Here is a 15,980-nt window from a genome sequence, read left to right as displayed (position 1 = left end):
TCCTTCGTGAAGGCGGCGTTGTAGCTATTCTCTGGTCTTCGTGTTTCTCCATGTGAAAATCATGATCCTTTGGATCAGGCAATGGCGGTGTTTCAGTGTCATACTCTTCCTGAAGGCGCTATCTTAGAGTTCATGGGTTGTTTGGCAGGGACTTGATCACGATGAAGGACTTGGACGGCTTCAAGGAGTACTCTTGTTGCCATCTTTTGATTGCTTATAGTGGTTTTAGGTGGTGTAGCTGTTCTGAGCATGGTTGTATCGTGTGTTGGGTGTGTATAATACGGTAACGTGTTGTATGCTATGGGGTGTATGGTCGTTGCTTTAGCTGTCCATTTTTGTGTAAGATATGCTTCATTTTTACTTCAATTTACTTGTGAGCGTTGGATGGAGTTGGTTCTTGCTCTTCGATTCATTTGCTATCCAATCATAAAATAATAATCTGTTGGCCATACGAGCCAAAGCATTACTATCTTCGTCCTGATTTATTAGTCATCTTCATATTTTGTGCTAAATTTTGATCTTAGATTTAACTAACAAAATATTAATGCATGTAACTAAAAATAATATCATTGAAAACTATATTTAAATACGAATCTAACGATATAATTTTTGATGACATGCATTATTATTATTTTAATTAAATCTAAAATCAAAATTTGGCACAAAATACTTTGGGATCAATAAACCAGGACAAAGGTAGTATTATCCATCGCTTGAGCTGCAACAAGTCAGCAGGTCAAACAAAGGAGGAGCCGAGTCGTGCTCATGCGGGGCAGCCAGCCAAGGTTCCTCCTGAAAGCATTCACAGTCAGATCAGCTCCACCTCCCGCCGCTAACACACGTGTGGACGAGAAAGAAACCTGAGCAAAGGGAGCGCATGACAAGCAGAGCAATGCTGCGCTCCTGCGCCGGCCACGGCGCCAGGACGGTCGCCTCTCCGCGCACGGCCACGCCGCCGCACCGCGGCAGGCGCCAGCACCTCCTCCGCCCGCGCAGCAGCGCAAAGAAGTCCCCCCAGGAAGCAGAGCGAGGCGGGGGCAACGCCAACAACGGCCTCGCCGGCGCGCTCCCCAGCAAGACCGTGCTCCTGCGCGCCGGCGCGGTTCTCTTCGCCCTCGGCTTCGTCGACGCCGGGTACGTGAGCTCGCATCACGTCGGCCGGCGCGCACCGATCGCAAATAAACGGAGTCTCGTTGGCTTGCAGGTACAGCGGCGACTGGTCCCGCATCGGCGCCATCTCCAAGGACACCGAGGAGCTGCTCAAGCTCGGGGCCTACGCCGTCGTGCCTCTCTGCCTGGCCCTCGCACTCCGGATGCCCGGAGACGGCGGCAGTGAATCTTAGGAAGAGCGAGAGCTGCATACCATGGTTCTGTATTCTGCTCACTGCTCAGTGGGTCGAGCGGTCAGCTGTAAACTGCTTAGTGCTGGCAGAGTTTTAGAGGACCGGGGAGGTTTAGGAACTTCAGCAGTGTTTCTTGTTGCCTGTCTAGCGTCTAATTTTGGCAAATTGAACTGCATATTCCTTCCTTACCTGCACGGATCCATACACATGCCTCGTGAATTTTCATATGTGGCTAAGTTTAGGAACTTCAGCATCTTCAGCACTGTTTCTACTTGCTTGTCACAGTAGCCATGTTCTTCCTTCCTTACCTGGAAATATTCATACACGCGGCTCAAGAATCTTCATGTGTGGCTTGCCATATCAACTACTCAGTCACTCCGTTCTAAAATAATTGAAGTTTTAACTTTGTCCTAGATCAAACTGTTTTAAGTTTGACCAACTTTATATTATTATTTTTCTAATATATCATCAATATTTAAAAAAAATAGAATGAAAATATATGCTATGATGAATTCTTTTTGACGTGAAAGGCAGGTGCTCTGCCAATTTGATATACTCCCTTCGTAAAGAAATAAAAGAGTGTTTAGATCACTACATCTTCCAGGGAGCAACTACACAGCCGGCGCAAAAGCCAAACGCACTTGATGAATCTAATAAAACTAATTTGGTGTAGTAGCTGTTTGCATAATGTTCTACAAATTTTGTCAACTTAAGTAAGTTTGACTTAAAACAAACTTAAACTTCAAATATTTTGAAACAGAGACAGTAGCATGTAGTGAGGGATGGGCATTAGCGTTACCCTGTTCTAGTTACTACAAAGGTTAGGCTGTAAGGAAGCATCAAAGTTTGTATGGACTTCTTCGAATTTTTTAAGCAAGGACAGTAGAACAACCGTTTTACGGTAATTTCATTAATAAATAATATAAATATGTACAAAAGAGCAAAAAATAAAAAATGGAAGGAAACAACAAAAGCCCAAGGCTCAATCAATTCCAACTCTAGGAAGCCTCATTTGGCCAGGTAAAGATTTTAGCTGAGATGTAGATGTTAGTGTTTCTATGCGAGAACGTCGTCGAGAAACGGTTGTTTGTTCGGTAGGGACAGATGATTGTCAATCAAGAGTCAGCGCAAGGGCACAGTGAGTTTGCACAGGTTCAGGCCCTCCGGAGAGGAGGAAGACCCTACTCCCGCCTTTTGATATTATGGTGGTCGCCGGAGATCTTGGAGGAGGGGGTCATCCGCAAGATCTTTCCTAAACTAGTACAGTCCACCCTCTATGGTGGCAGAGCGGTGGGATACTTGAAAGACAAGTAAGCTTCTAGAGTTCTTACTTGGCCCAAGGGGATCCCTCGGTCCACCTTATATACAGCAGGTCCCCGGTTACATGTGGTGGTCGATCCGCACCCGAGCAATCGGGGGAGCTCGTGCCCGAGAAGCTGGCCGGTATGTGGACTCAGCTGGCGAGTCCCTTCCTCCTCTTCTAGTCCTTCCTCTCCCGGGCCTGCCCCATCCTTTTCTCCTTGTTCCCACGTCAGTAGTCCCCCGAGTGTCAAGTGTCAATTAAACCATTCTCTATTAAGATGAAAACTACAATGATAACTACAATGATGATACCTTTTTGATAAGCACTTCTAGTTTGGACATCTCAAATCAGAAACATACATTTGCGCTTTAATAATCTCGCTCGCCAGCCGCTCCCCCTCTCCCCTCCCCGCCGGTAGCCGCTCCGGCTCCGGCGTCCACCCTTCTCGCCGGTGGCCACTCCGGCCCCGGCGACCACCCCGTCTCGCCGCTGGTCTCTCCGGCCCCGGTGACCTCCCTCTCCGCTGGCCATGGCATCTGGATCTCGCAGTCCCCCATCTGTCACCTCTTCGATGCATCGCGAGCGGCCGGTGGTGTCTGGATTGGGGCTCTCGGGCTCCCCTGGTTCGGCGTGTTCCTCGTCGGCGGGCGCAGCGCAGGCGGAGGTGGCTGCTCCTGGGATGGAGACGGCCTGGCACAGGCCAGGGCCATCTCGCAAGGCCATGTGGCGTCGGCGTCGTGCTCTGTGGCGTCAGCAGGAGGCTGGCCTGCGGGGCAGGTCGGCGTCCCCTTCCTCTTCTGAGCGGCGTCAAATCCCGCCGGATCTCTATGGACTTTGTTTTCGGTGTTTCAAGGAGGGCCATCAGAGGTTTGACTATACGAACGACCCGCCCTGCATTAGGTGCGAATTGTCGGGGCATGTCTCATCGCAGTGTTCGCAGCCTAGGAGCCCCATCTCAGCGAAGGAGTTGCGGAGGGCGGTCATCGCCAGGGCGGCCGGGGCAGAGCCGGTGGCGAAGAGGCTGGCTCGGGAAGGGGGAAGGCTGTTGTTGGAGCCTGGGCAGGGGGCGCCACGGGCGCCTCCCTCGCCGGTTGCACCCAACATCCTTCCGTTGTTCCCGGAGACGTCGTCGCCGTCGGGGGAGGTCTGCATTCTGCCCCGCTCTGCTGTCATGGCCGACATGGAGCGCCGGCTGCAATTGGCAGTGGTGATGTATGTGGGGGGTCAAAGGCCGTGGATTTCCTGTGATACGACGGTGAAGATCTTGTCGGAGCAGTTCGACATGCCGAGGCACAGGTTCTCGGTGCACAAGTACCACCCGGAGGATTTCTTGGTGGTGTTCGCATGTCATGAGTTTAGGAACAAAGCTCTTGTTGTCCCTTCCGTCGCCCGTGGGGGAGTGCAACTGTTCATCAAGCCTTGGCTGAGGCAGGCGCAAGCGAAATCCAAGTTGATGAGGATGCAGGTGGATCTGATGATTGAGGGGGTGTCGTCGCATGCTTGGGACCGGGACACGGCGGTGGAGCTTCTGGGCAGCTCGTGTCTGATTGATAGCTTGGCACCTGAAACAGAGAGCAGAGATGACATGTCGCTCTTCAAGCTTAGGGCCTGTTGTGTGGATCCGGAGGAGGTTCATGTGTCCCGCCGTCTCTGGGTGCTGGAGCCGCCGCCGGCGAGCTCAAATCCCGCGGAGAGACGCGAAACCTTCCGGCAGCTGCTTGAGTACCCCACCATCATCCATGTGGACCAGGGCAGGATCCGTTCACACCTCGACGCACTACCAGGTCGCTAGGTGTGGGAGGGCCACACAAAACAAAGGCCTCGGCTGCAGAGATGGTGCTGCTCAAGACTCTGGGATTCGATTGCGGGAATCTGGCGGTCTCGGAATATGCACTAGGTCAGCTTCGTGAGGTGTTTGACTCGCCCCTCCAAGAACAGCAGTTAAGGGCGATCGCAGCCATCTTTGGCAAGGCAATCCCGCTTAACTTGGGGGCTGAGCTGGAGAGCACCGAGTTGGTGGCCACCTAGGTCTCTTGAGGGGCAGTGTGTACGGACATGGAGCACACCTTTCGCATGTCGTACAATCCACAGGAGTTGGTATGCTAGAACGTGAGGGGACTGAATAGCCCTGCTAGGAAGAAAGCCCTTCGAGAATTTGTTGAGTCCGTTCGGGTCGCTATCATTTGTATCATAGAAACTAAGCTGGAGTCGGTGGATCAATTTGTAATAATGTAATGTGTTGGGACTTGCCGGCCTCAGACACACGTGGTGGAATTTTTGTGGCGTGGGATTCCACGAAGGTGCAGTTGACTAACTTTGTCAATGACACAAACTTCACTACTAGCTATGTGTCCCCGTTGGAGGGGCCGTCCTAGTGGCTCACGGTGGTTTATGGCCCGCAAGAAGATGCCCTAAAGATCACGTTTCTAGAGGAACTAGCGTCAAGGCGACAACTCTGTCCTGGACCCTGGCTAGTTTGAGGAGATTTTAACATGATTCTGTATGCGGCAGACAAGAACAATGCTTTGCTGGATCGGAGGATGATGAGTAAGTTCAGAAGGTTTGTGGAGGATAATGCACTCAGGGAGCTATTCCTGCATGGGAGGAGATTTACATGGAGTAGTGAGCGAGAAGTGCCAACGCTTACTAAGACTGACAGAGCTTTTGTGTCCATTGATTGGGAGTTGGACCACCAGGAGTGTTTATTGCAGGCTCTCTCTACTTCAACCTCTGATCATTGCCCTCTGTTCCTATCTCTGGAAGAACATTTACACTATGCGAAGAGATTTAGATTCGGGAAGTTTTGGGTCAAGCTAGATGGATTCCTGGATGTGGTGAGGGAGGCTTGGGTTTGTGATCCAGCGATTACGGATCCTTTTCACCGGCTTGACGTGCTACTCAGGAACACGGCCAGAATTCTCGCGATATGGGGTCAGAAAAGAGTTGGAAACATCAAGCTGCAGATGGCCGTTGCAAATCTTGTCATATTGCAGTTTGATTATGCACAAGAGAATCGACTGCTGACCAGGGAGGAACGAGGGATGCGAGGAATGCTTAAGCGCTTGGTACTCGGGCTTGCTTCGTTGGAACGAACTATATCCCGCCAGAGGTCTAGAATTTCTTGGCTACGTGAAGGAGATGCTAATTCAAAACTATTCCATCTTGTGGCTAATGGGAGGAGGATGAAGAACTACATCCCAGCTATACACGTGGATGGGCAGGTTATCACAGATCAAGCCGGCAAGGAGGAAGCTTTCCTTAATGCTTATAAGTCCATCCTTGGAAGGGACGAGTCACGGGAGCATACATTGGACCTACAATCTCTAGGTATCGCCGCGGTGGACCTGTCTGAGCAAGACCTAGTATTCTCAGAGGAGGAAATATGGGCGGTAGTTAAAGAGATGCCTTCGGATAAGGCACCGGGGCCGGACGGGTTCATTGGGCTATTTTTTCAAAAAGCCTGGGAGATTGTGAAGGGAGATCTGATTGCTGCTTTGCATAAACTGTTCATTGGCAACGGGGTAGGTTTCGCGAGGTTAAACCAAGCGCTTATAACCCTCATTCCAAAGTCTCCGGAGGCATGCAACATTAATCACTTCCGGCCGATCAGTTTGGTTCATAGTATGCCAAAGCTAGCTTCCAAGCTCATGGCAACAAGGTTGAGACCGAGGATGGGAGAGCTTGTGCATATTAACCAGTCAGCATTCATAAAGGGCAGAAACATGCATGATAATTTCTTGCTAGTACGTCAGATGGCACATAGGCTGCACAAGAGGAAGGCCAAAGGTGTGTTACTTAAACTGGACATTTCCGCGTTTGACTCACTCTCGTGGCCTTTCCTTTTTGAGGTGTTGAGAGCAAAAGGGTTCTCGGAGCGTTGGATTTCTTGGGTGGCCACTCTTCTTACTTCGGCCAGCTCCAGAGTGATTGTGAATGGATCGACGGGAGCTAAGTTCATGCATGCAAAGGGGTTAAGGCAAGGAGACTCAATTTCCCCACTGCTTTTTGTCATTGTCATGGATGTGCTCACGGACATTGTGATCAAGGCACATGACTCAGAGGTTTTTAGTAAAATGAATGGATGCACCCCTTTGCAGAGACTGTCTTTATATGCGGATGATGTGGTCTTGTTTATCAAGCCAAACATATTAGACATGTACTTTGTGAGAGAGGTGCTTGGTATTTTTGGAGAAGCCTCAGGTTTGAAATCAACTTTTCGAAGTCTGCCGCAATTATGATAAGGGTTGATCAGGAGGATGAGCAGTTAGTCAGGGATGCCTTGCCAGGGAAGATCGAGTCATTCCCGTGCAAGTATCTCGACCTGCAGCTGAGCATCAAGCAGCTCAAGCGATCGGAGTGGCAACCTATGGTAGATGCGGCATTGCACATTGTTCCAGGATGGCAACGAGGACTTGTGACACGGCCAGGGAGGCTGATCCTGGTGAACCAAGTCATGAGAGCTAGGGCGACACACCATCTGATTGTGGCAGAGGCTCCCAAGTGGGCTCTTGACAGTATTGATAAAGGATGTCGAGCATTCTTTTGGGCTGGGTCAGAACAGGTGCATGGGGGCAGATGCTTGGTCCCTGGAAGAGAGTTTGCTGGCCTAAAGAGCTGGGAGGGCTGGGTGTCATTGATCTTTGCAAGCAAGGAATTGCCCTAAGGTTGAGATGGGCATGGTTATGGCGAACTGACGAGTCGAGGCCGTGGAAAGGGCTGAATTGGAGACCGGACAAGCAGGTATGTCAGGCGTTCGGCAGCCTGGTAAAGTGGCAATTGGGTGATGGCACTAAGGTGCTTTTTTGGACGGATCGGTGGATCAATGGGACTACAATCAAGGAGCTGGCGCCGCGGGTTTTCGATCGTGTCAGGATGCAAGTTGCCAACAGAAGAAGTGTGAGGGATGCTTTATGGATGCAAGCCTGGATGGAGGATATTAGCGAAGAGCTTGACACGGATGGGCTGGCACAATTTATCAGGTTGTGCGAGATTCTGATGGAGGTGCAATTGATCCCTGACATGGAGGATATGCCAGTTTGGGATTGGAACAGGGAAGGAAAATACACGGCCTCATCCACGTACAGCATGATGTGTCATGGTGGGGTTAGATTCCAGCATGCTGCTGCAATCTGGAAGTGTTGGGCTCCGCTTGTCTGCAAATTGTTCATGTGGCTTGCCATCCAGTATAGGCTTTGGACTTCAGACAGGAGGTGGAGACATGGGCCGTAGGAGGAGAAGTCACCGTGTTTCTTATGTGAGCAGGAAGAAGACACGGTCGACCACATTACGATGCACTGTGTCTTCTCCCGACAAGTCTGGTTCATGTGTTTTGCTCGAATGGGGATTGACTTGGCTCTGTGCCCCTCGGCCCATGATAGAATTGGTGGATGGTAGTCGGACGCGAGGAAGCGCATGCCAAAACTGCATCGGAAGGGGTTTGACTCCGTGGTCACGTCCATATGCTGGAACTTATGGAAACAGCGCAACGGCAGGGTGTTTGGACGCACGGATTTAGGGAACGAAGGGGGCACAATGGACCTAATCTGGCAAGAGCTTGAGATGTGGACTAGGGCCGGAGCTACCGGAGTAGCTAGGTTTTGTGAGTAGTTGGCTTGGGTTGTGAGTGGAGGCTATGGTAGGATGGTGTGTGTCACTACCTAGCGAACGTGTAATCTCTTGTAAATATTTTTCTCCTCTTCTATAAAGCTAAGGTACGCCATTGGCGTACCCTCGAAAAAAAAACTACAATGATATAATCTAGCAACTGATGGCGACAAAGAAACTTTGCTGAAACATGTCAATATGGGATCTTGTTTTGATGCCTTTGCCAAGGCAAACTCATCGGTGAAGACGGATCGCTAATCGGATTATTGGTTTGTGAGATAAATCATTTTGAAATTTTGAAAAAACAGGGAATTAATGTGATGATGTCAACACGATGTGTAAGATTTTTGCATGCATACATATGCTCTCCATATAGGAAAAATGCCATTGAGATGCGCAGCGTCGGAGTGCATGCGTGCACACAGATACAAAGCAGATTTTCTCATTTTTAATACATTAGTCTTTATGTTGCCCCATTAGATCCTAGATTTTGTTTCTTCTGTTTTTTCCCTCCCTTTTGTACTTCCTCCGTTCCCAAATATAAGTCTTTTTAGAGATTTCAATAAATGACTACATACGAAGCAAAATGAGTAAATCTATACTTAAAATATATCTACATATATCTGTATGTTGTAGTTCATTTAAAATATTTAAAAAAACTTATATTCAGAAGCGTGAAGAGGACAGATCCGTCTATGCTTCTCAATGAAAGAAGTTAAGTATTTGTTAAGTCTTCGAGAAACTTGTATTACTCATGCAGTGGCGGCGGCAGGTGTATGCCTGTGTATTCACAGGAATATCCAAGATTTAGACGGGAAAAAAAATATACATGTCAGCCCAGCACACGAAAGGGGAAACGCAGGCCCAGCCCACGAAATCTCCGTTACTCGTTCGCTCGTTCGCACCCTCCACGCTCCTCGCACCGTTCCAATCTCGCAGACACGCAGCGCCGCCGGAGGCCGATCCGCCGATGTCAACCATCGGAGGCGCCCCGCCCCCCGCGCTGGTCGGAGGGAGCAGCAACCAAGCAGGGACGGGCGACCCTGTCGGCGACGCCCCGCCACCCCCCCCCCCCCCCCCCCCCCCCACGCCCCTCCTCTTCGGCTCGGAGGGTGCAGCAGGCCAGCAGCCGAGCAACCCTTGCGGCGGGCGCCCGCCCCCCCGCGCCGGCGGTGCCCGGCCCCCCGCCCGCCCCTCCTCTTGGGTTCGTTCCGAGCAGCCAATTTGGTCGTATGGAGCAGCAATAGAAACAGAAGGTGCGACCAGTACATGAGCTTCTGCACTTGCCCCCAATTTGGGAATTTCTTGATTTGCTCTAATTTACTAGATGCAGCCATGCAGGTAGTCGATCTATTTAACAGATGCAAGTATTTATATTTATGTTCCCTTTGTTTTCCTAATGTAGATGAAGAAGAGTGGAATTGCTAGCAGTAGCATATTTGCAATGTGGGAAAAGGCTTCAAAGGCAAGGAAAATGGATGAAGTATCCACACCGAATCAGACAGTAGCTGCATCTAGTACATGTACTTCTCCTGTTCATATTGAGAGCAATTTACAATTGGTGTTATGGCAAGAACCAGAGAGTAGAGGAGAAACCTCAACACCTCATGTACAACATGAGCAAGAACCAGAGAGTAGAGGAGAAACCTCAACACCTCATGTACAAGATGATGAATCTATTGATGAAGATGATGAACCGATGCAAGCAGATTTGGAGGCACTCGAACATGATCCTGGAATGCAGATTCCCATCTCAGTGTATGCTGTCAATGACCAAGATAGAGTAAGAAGGAGATATATTGAGATGGGGTCATGTCAACCAAAGAATCATAAGTTCAAGTTTACAAATAAAAGTGGAAAAGAGTGTCGCTTTTGCCGTGTTTGGTTTAAAGAATTTCCATGGATTGAGTATAGTGTGGAAAAAGATAGGGCTTTCTGCTTTGTTTGCTATTTGTTCAAGGATAAAACAAGATGTCCCGGTGGAGATGCTTTTGTGAAGAAGGGATTTAATAACTGGAACATGAAGTCGAGATTGAAGAAACATGAAGGTGAGGTTTGTAGTGCTCATGCTGAAGCTCAAGAGAAGTATGATAGGTTCACTACACCACAAACATCAATTCGGGAGTCTATTTCTTCAAACACCTCACAATACAAAGCTTTGTATAAACAGCGTTTGACATGGACACTCAAGTGTGTGAGATTTCTGTTGCGGCAAGGCTTGGCATTTAGAGGACATGATGAAAGTGAAGACTCACTAAATGCAGGAAATTTCCTCGAGCTTCTAAATTGGCTAGCAGGAAATTTTGAAGAGGTTGACAGGGTTGTTCTCAAGAATGCTCCACGGAACTGCAAGATGACTCACCATGATATACAACAAGAGGTGATAAAATGTTGTGCACAAGAGACTACTAAACTAGTCATTCAAGAACTTGATGGTGGTCATTTTGCAATACTTGCAGATGAGTCTAGTGATGTGTATCAGAATGAACAGTTGGCTGTTTGCTTGCGTTATGTTGATAAGAAAGGAAGGGCGGTTGTAAGATTTCTTGGTCTTGCTCATGTTGAAGATACTACCTCTTTGACAATAAAAGCTGCAATTCAAAAAATGCTTATGGACTACAATTTGACCTTTGCGATGGTTCGTGGGCAAGGATATGATGGAGCTAGCAACATGAGAGGTAATGTTAATGGCCTGAAAAAACTGATTATGGATGAGTCCCCTTCTGCCTACTATGTTCATTGTTTTGCCCATCAACTACAGTTAACTCTTGTTGCTGTTGCTAAGGAGAGTGGTGATTGTACTTGGTTCTTTCAGCAGCTTGCACACTTGTTAAATGCTCTTGGCATGTCTTGTAAAAAGATGAGAATGCTTCGGATAGCTCAGGCTGAAGAACTCATTGATGCATTGGAATTGGAAGAAGTAGAAACAGGGAGTGGGCTGAATCAGGAACTGGGTTTGGGAAGGCCATGTGATACACGTTGGGGCTCTCACTTCAAAACTGTGAACCATCTCATCTCTATGTATGGTGCACTACGACGAGTCCTTTGCAAGATTGGAGACGAGTACCATGGTGTGGAGGCACAAGCGGCTCTATCCATAGAGACAGTATTTCGATCATTTGAGTTTGTTTTCATGGCACACTTGATGCAAGAAATATTTGGATACACAGATGAGTTGTGTAGAGCTTTGCAAAAGCAAGACGAAGATATTGTTCATGCTATTGAGCTTGTTCGTGACACAAAGTATTACTTGGAGGCTTTGAGGACCGATGCTGGATGGGATGATTTTCTCACAAAGGTCACATCTTTTTGTACAAAGCATAAGATCAAAGTTGTTGATATGGAGGGTCCTTACTTTCCCGTTGGCCGGCCTAGAAGGGGTTTATGTAATGGTCCAATCAATTACCACCGCTTCAAGGTTGATATGTTTGTGGGTGTCATTGATAGGCAAATCAGTGAGCTGAATGGCAGATTTGATGAGGTAAACACATAACTACTTTCTTGCATGGCAGCATTCTGTCCACTTCATCTATTTGCTGCTTATGACCAAGAGAAGTTGGTTAGGCTTGCTACAAAGTTTTAAGCTTCTGATTTTACAAGTGATGAACTGGCAAGACTTCCATGGCAACTAAACATGTATGTTACTAATGTGCGTAGAGATGAAAGGTTCCAAAACCTGAAAAATCTGTGTCAACTTTCAGTTGTGCTTGTGGAGACAAACAAGCATGAACAATATCATATTGTTTACAAGCTTCTTAAGTTGGTATTGATTCTGCCAGTAGCTACTGCTAGTGTTGAAAGGGTATTCTCTTCAATGAGCCATGTGAAGAATAAGCTAAGAAGCAAAATGGGTGATGAATATTTGAACAGTTGTTTGGTTACATTTGTTGAGAGAGAATTTTTCAATCAAGTGAAGGATGAAGATGTCATCAATCTCTTCCAAAAAGGCGACCGCAAAGTTATATTGTAAGGATATCATCACTTTATCAATCAAAAGGTACTTATGTATTCATGTCGTTATGGTCTGATACAATGAAATATTGCTATTGTTGTTATGCTAGTGTTGTTTTGTTCATATATTGCTAGTGTTGTGTTGTTTGGTTCATATACTACATGTAGAGAAAAAAAAATTTGAATGAATACCCAGCCTTCATTTCCTGGCGCCGCCACTGTACTCATGTTAGTCGTAATCAAAATAAGGCTAGTGATTGTCTAGCTAGGTTTGCGAGAATGGAAGGTTGAACCATGACGTGGATCGGTTTGGGTCCTTCTATGGTCTTAGATTTGATGATGGAGGATTGTCAGAACATTGTGTTTGAGTAAACAATTTTCTCCCCCGCAAAAAAAAGTTACCGTACAACTAAAACGTTGTCATTCGTCAATGACTCAACAGGTTGAGAAGCCTCACCAATGAAGAAGGCTGGCCAGACCTCCTCCTCAGCGCCATTTGCGCCTAGTGAGGGAAGTAGGCTCACGCGCCCTGCAAGTGTGGGCCGGCCCAAAAAGCGAGCTTTTGCTCGCTCATACCCCTCCATTTGCTTGGTTGGTTGGTCAACCATTGACAGGTTGGCCATTGATCAGTTAACCATTGACTTTTGAAAAGAATCACGGGTTCAACAAAATGTTTGCGAGTTTGTAAAAAAGTTTACGCATTTGAAAAAAATTCATGATTTGGAAAAAAGTTCATGGAATTGAAAAAAATCATGAATTTAGAAAAAACTTTACAAATTCAAAAATTCTTTGCGACTTTCAAAAAAGTTAATGAATTTGAAGAGAATGTTCATGGATTTGAAAAAAATTATGAGTCTGAAATAAAAGTTCGTGAATTTGAAAAAAAAAAATTGAAACAGATAAAGAAGAGAAATAGAAAAAAAAACAGACATAACCTGGCTCAATAAAAGTAGAAACGAAAAGAGAAAAAAACGACCGAAAGTTTTGAGTCGGAAGCTATGCTTGCTAAGGGCATGTACAATGGTTCGTAAGGTAGTCTTATCTTAAGTCTTGCATATAATTTAGAAATGACAAAAAAAAACATGTCTACAATGGGTCATCTCTTAGCCTTATCTTCAATAACTAGCTATTCCTAAAAACATAGTGAGACATATTGTGCTAAGAGATCATCTCTTGTCTTCTCTTAAACAAGCCTTTTCTTATGATTTCTCTCTCCTCCACCTCATCATTTATCCTATGTGGCATTCCAAAGATAGAACCATTGTACATGCCCTAATGGGCTGGCACATTTCAACTCGCTGGTCTCGGGGGCTGTGAGCTCATTCTACCATTATAACTGAATAGGAGTTGGCAAGGTCGGCGACACATATGGAAAAAGTTAGTTGCCCAACAAAAGTATTCTTCTGATCCCTAGCTCACATGCTCCATGATGAACAGTAAAACTTTAAAAAATAGTAACACAATCTGATTTTTCTTTTGCTGATAAACATTAATGAATGTTTCAACTGTATGCAAATTTTCCTGATGAAATGACATTCATAGAGGACTATGCAAAAAAAAAAAAATAACAATGCTTCCAACAATAGTGTTTTCGGAGCGTTGATTTTCTTTTTCAAGACTTCCACGAATGGCATTTATCATAAAATTTTGCACTTAGTTGAAACATTCATCAATGTTTAGCACAAAAAATAAAAAAAATGAATTTATTTTACTATTTTCTTTGATGTTATTGTTTCTTCAAGGAGTATTTGAGCTCGGGGCGCGAAAACTCATGTCTATTGGCCAATCGGATTGTAAAACATAAATCATTAAAAAGACGGTTTGGTCATCGATTGTGTTCAATCCCTCAAAAAAACACCCCAGCTGTCGTCATGCCCGCCCCTTCACGATTCGCGCAAACCCGCCCCAGCTGATGTCGCGCCCATCGTCATCACGACCCTTCCCAACATGCGCAAGCTCGCCGAGGCCCCACCGGCGGTGCCCCCACCTTCGTGCTCGGCACCTCCGAAAACCCCTCCTCCAGCGCAGGCTATGACCCCATCGTCAGCAACACGAAGTCAAAGAGGAAACTTGCTCTCCGGTCGACGTACCACAAAGACTTTGTTCTGTTGCCTCGGACGGGCGTTTAATCGACTCACAAAGCAGCATAGTCTGCAATGAAACTCTTTCAAATCTGGAAGTGGAGGTTGATCGTGTCTTTCTCCGGCAGTCTCACGGCGGCGACAACGGCCGACGATAATTAGGTTGGGCACGTGGACCTCCCAAGGTTAAGTTGTAAATTTTATGTTTCAAAGATCTTTTGTGCAAATCTCTCCGAAGGTTAAGTTGTAAATTTTATGTTTCAAAGATCTTTTGTGCAAATCTCTCCCAAGGTTAAGTTGTAAATTTTATGTTTCAAAGATCTTTTGTGCAAATCTCCAATACACGTGTTTTTCCGTTTGCCTTTGGAGTGACCATATATGTACTCATTGTAATTTGTTTGCCTTTTTGAGTAAATAAGTTGTCGAAATCACTAATTAAGAAGTACTCGTTGCAAAGAACACTCCACTTTCCCAGGTCGCGACAAGTGGCGCATATGCAGTGCGCCACTTGTCGCAACCTGGGAGTTTTCCCTTTTTTCGTAGAACCATTTATTCAAAACGTTTCATCTCTTAAACCGTGCGTCCAAATCTCGAACCGTTTTCACCATTGGATTCCTCACGTCGAGATCTTCAAAATTAGATCCCATGTTGATAGGTTTTGACGAACTTTTTTTCACGAAAAAACCGGGCGAAAAAACCGAACCGGGAGCACGTTTTTTTCCTTTCCGAAAGAGGCACGCCCGTGCCTCTCGCGAAATCACAACCGTGCCTCTTGTGGAAGCAAAACCGTGACTCTCGTGGAAGAAAAAAAAAACAAAAAACGCATTTTTTTCGTTTCCGAGAGGCACGGCCGTGACTCTCGCGAAAGCACAACCGTGCCTCTCGCGAAAGCAAAACCGTGACTCCGCGAACGAAAAAAAACATAAAACACGTATTTTTTTCCCTTTCCGAGAGCACGGCCGTGAGCACAATCGTGCCTCTCGCGGAAGCAAAACCGTGACTCTCGCGAAAGAAAAAAAAACAGAAACGCGTTTTGTTTTTTCCTTTCCGAGAGGCATGGCCGTGACTCTCGCGAAAGCAAAACCGTGACTCTTGAGAAAGAAAAAAAACAGAAAACACGTTTTTTTTTTCAGTTTCAGAAAGGCACGGCCGTGACTCTCGCTAAAACACAACCGTGCCTCTCGCGGAAGAAAAACCGCGACTTTCGCGAAAGAAAAAAAGAAAACGCGCTTTTTTTCGATTTTTTTTTGTCAAAAAGCTAAGGAAGACCGGGGGAAAACCAAAACGTCGAAAAAACCCGTTTAAAAAGCCGAAAACGCGTGCGGAAAAATAAAAAAAAATCCAGAAAAAGCGTCCAGAGCGCGACACGTGGCGAATGGCTGAGAGCGCGTCAAATTGCGCCGATAGTTGCGAGGCTCCCGAAGGAGCGCTCGTTAACTAGTTGCTCTCATAAGTTGTTTGTTTGTAATTCATCTCTTCTCGAGAAAAAAACGGAGGCCTTTGGTCAATCGGAGTATAAAACATAGAGGACTATGGCCCATCCAATCAGGCTTTTTTTCTTTCTTATAAGAGAAGCCCATCCGATCAGGTGTCGAAGACGGTTTGGTCGTGGACTACTAATTCGATGGCAACGAGACCCCCCAAGGCCCCAACCCAAACCCCAGATAGATCGCACCGGAGATTTGCCGACGCCCGCCC

General features: G+C 46.7%; 2 protein-coding genes across 3 annotated transcripts; both read left to right on the top strand.

The window, feature by feature from the left end:
* The first annotated feature begins 799 nt into the window (after positions 1-799).
* Positions 800-1,584, top strand: LOC109754087 (uncharacterized). Its single transcript, XM_020313014.4, has 2 exons — positions 800-1,134; positions 1,205-1,584. The coding sequence occupies exons 1-2, from the start codon at positions 878-880 to the stop codon at positions 1,341-1,343; spliced, it is 396 nt and encodes a 131-aa protein (XP_020168603.1). The 5' UTR covers positions 800-877; the 3' UTR covers positions 1,344-1,584.
* A 7,585-nt stretch (positions 1,585-9,169) lies between these two features.
* On the top strand, positions 9,170-13,091 carry LOC109754091 (uncharacterized). Of its 2 annotated transcripts, XR_006662955.2 has the most exons (3): positions 9,423-9,506; positions 9,656-12,247; positions 12,644-13,091. XR_006662955.2 is itself a non-coding variant. In XM_040387389.3 (2 exons), the coding sequence occupies exon 2, from the start codon at positions 9,656-9,658 to the stop codon at positions 11,741-11,743; it is 2,088 nt and encodes a 695-aa protein (XP_040243323.1). In that variant the 5' UTR covers positions 9,170-9,506; the 3' UTR covers positions 11,744-12,310. The 2 variants fall into 2 exon arrangements, 1 of the variants encoding a protein (XP_040243323.1); XM_040387389.3 differs by lacking the exon at positions 12,644-13,091 and having other exon boundaries at positions 9,170-9,506; positions 9,656-12,310.
* The last annotated feature ends 2,889 nt before the right edge of the window (positions 13,092-15,980 follow it).

This window comes from Aegilops tauschii, chromosome 4 (genome assembly GCF_002575655.3).
Source record: "Aegilops tauschii subsp. strangulata cultivar AL8/78 chromosome 4, Aet v6.0, whole genome shotgun sequence".
Taxonomy (NCBI): Eukaryota; Viridiplantae; Streptophyta; class Magnoliopsida; order Poales; family Poaceae; genus Aegilops; species Aegilops tauschii.
This window is presented reverse-complemented; position numbering and strand designations above follow the sequence as displayed.

What these genes read in the sequence shown, in the direction of transcription:
- LOC109754087 (XM_020313014.4), top strand. Translation starts at nt 878, where the DNA reads ATGACAAGCAGAGCAATGCTGCGCTCCTGCGCCGGCCACGGCGCCAGG. An exon ending in CTCGGCTTCGTCGACGCCGG is followed by an intron (nt 1,135 to 1,204) that starts GTACGTGAGCTC and finishes GTTGGCTTGCAG; the next exon opens with GTACAGCGGCGACTGGTCCC.
- LOC109754091 (XM_040387389.3), top strand. Translation starts at nt 9,656, where the DNA reads ATGAAGAAGAGTGGAATTGCTAGCAGTAGCATATTTGCAATGTGGGAA.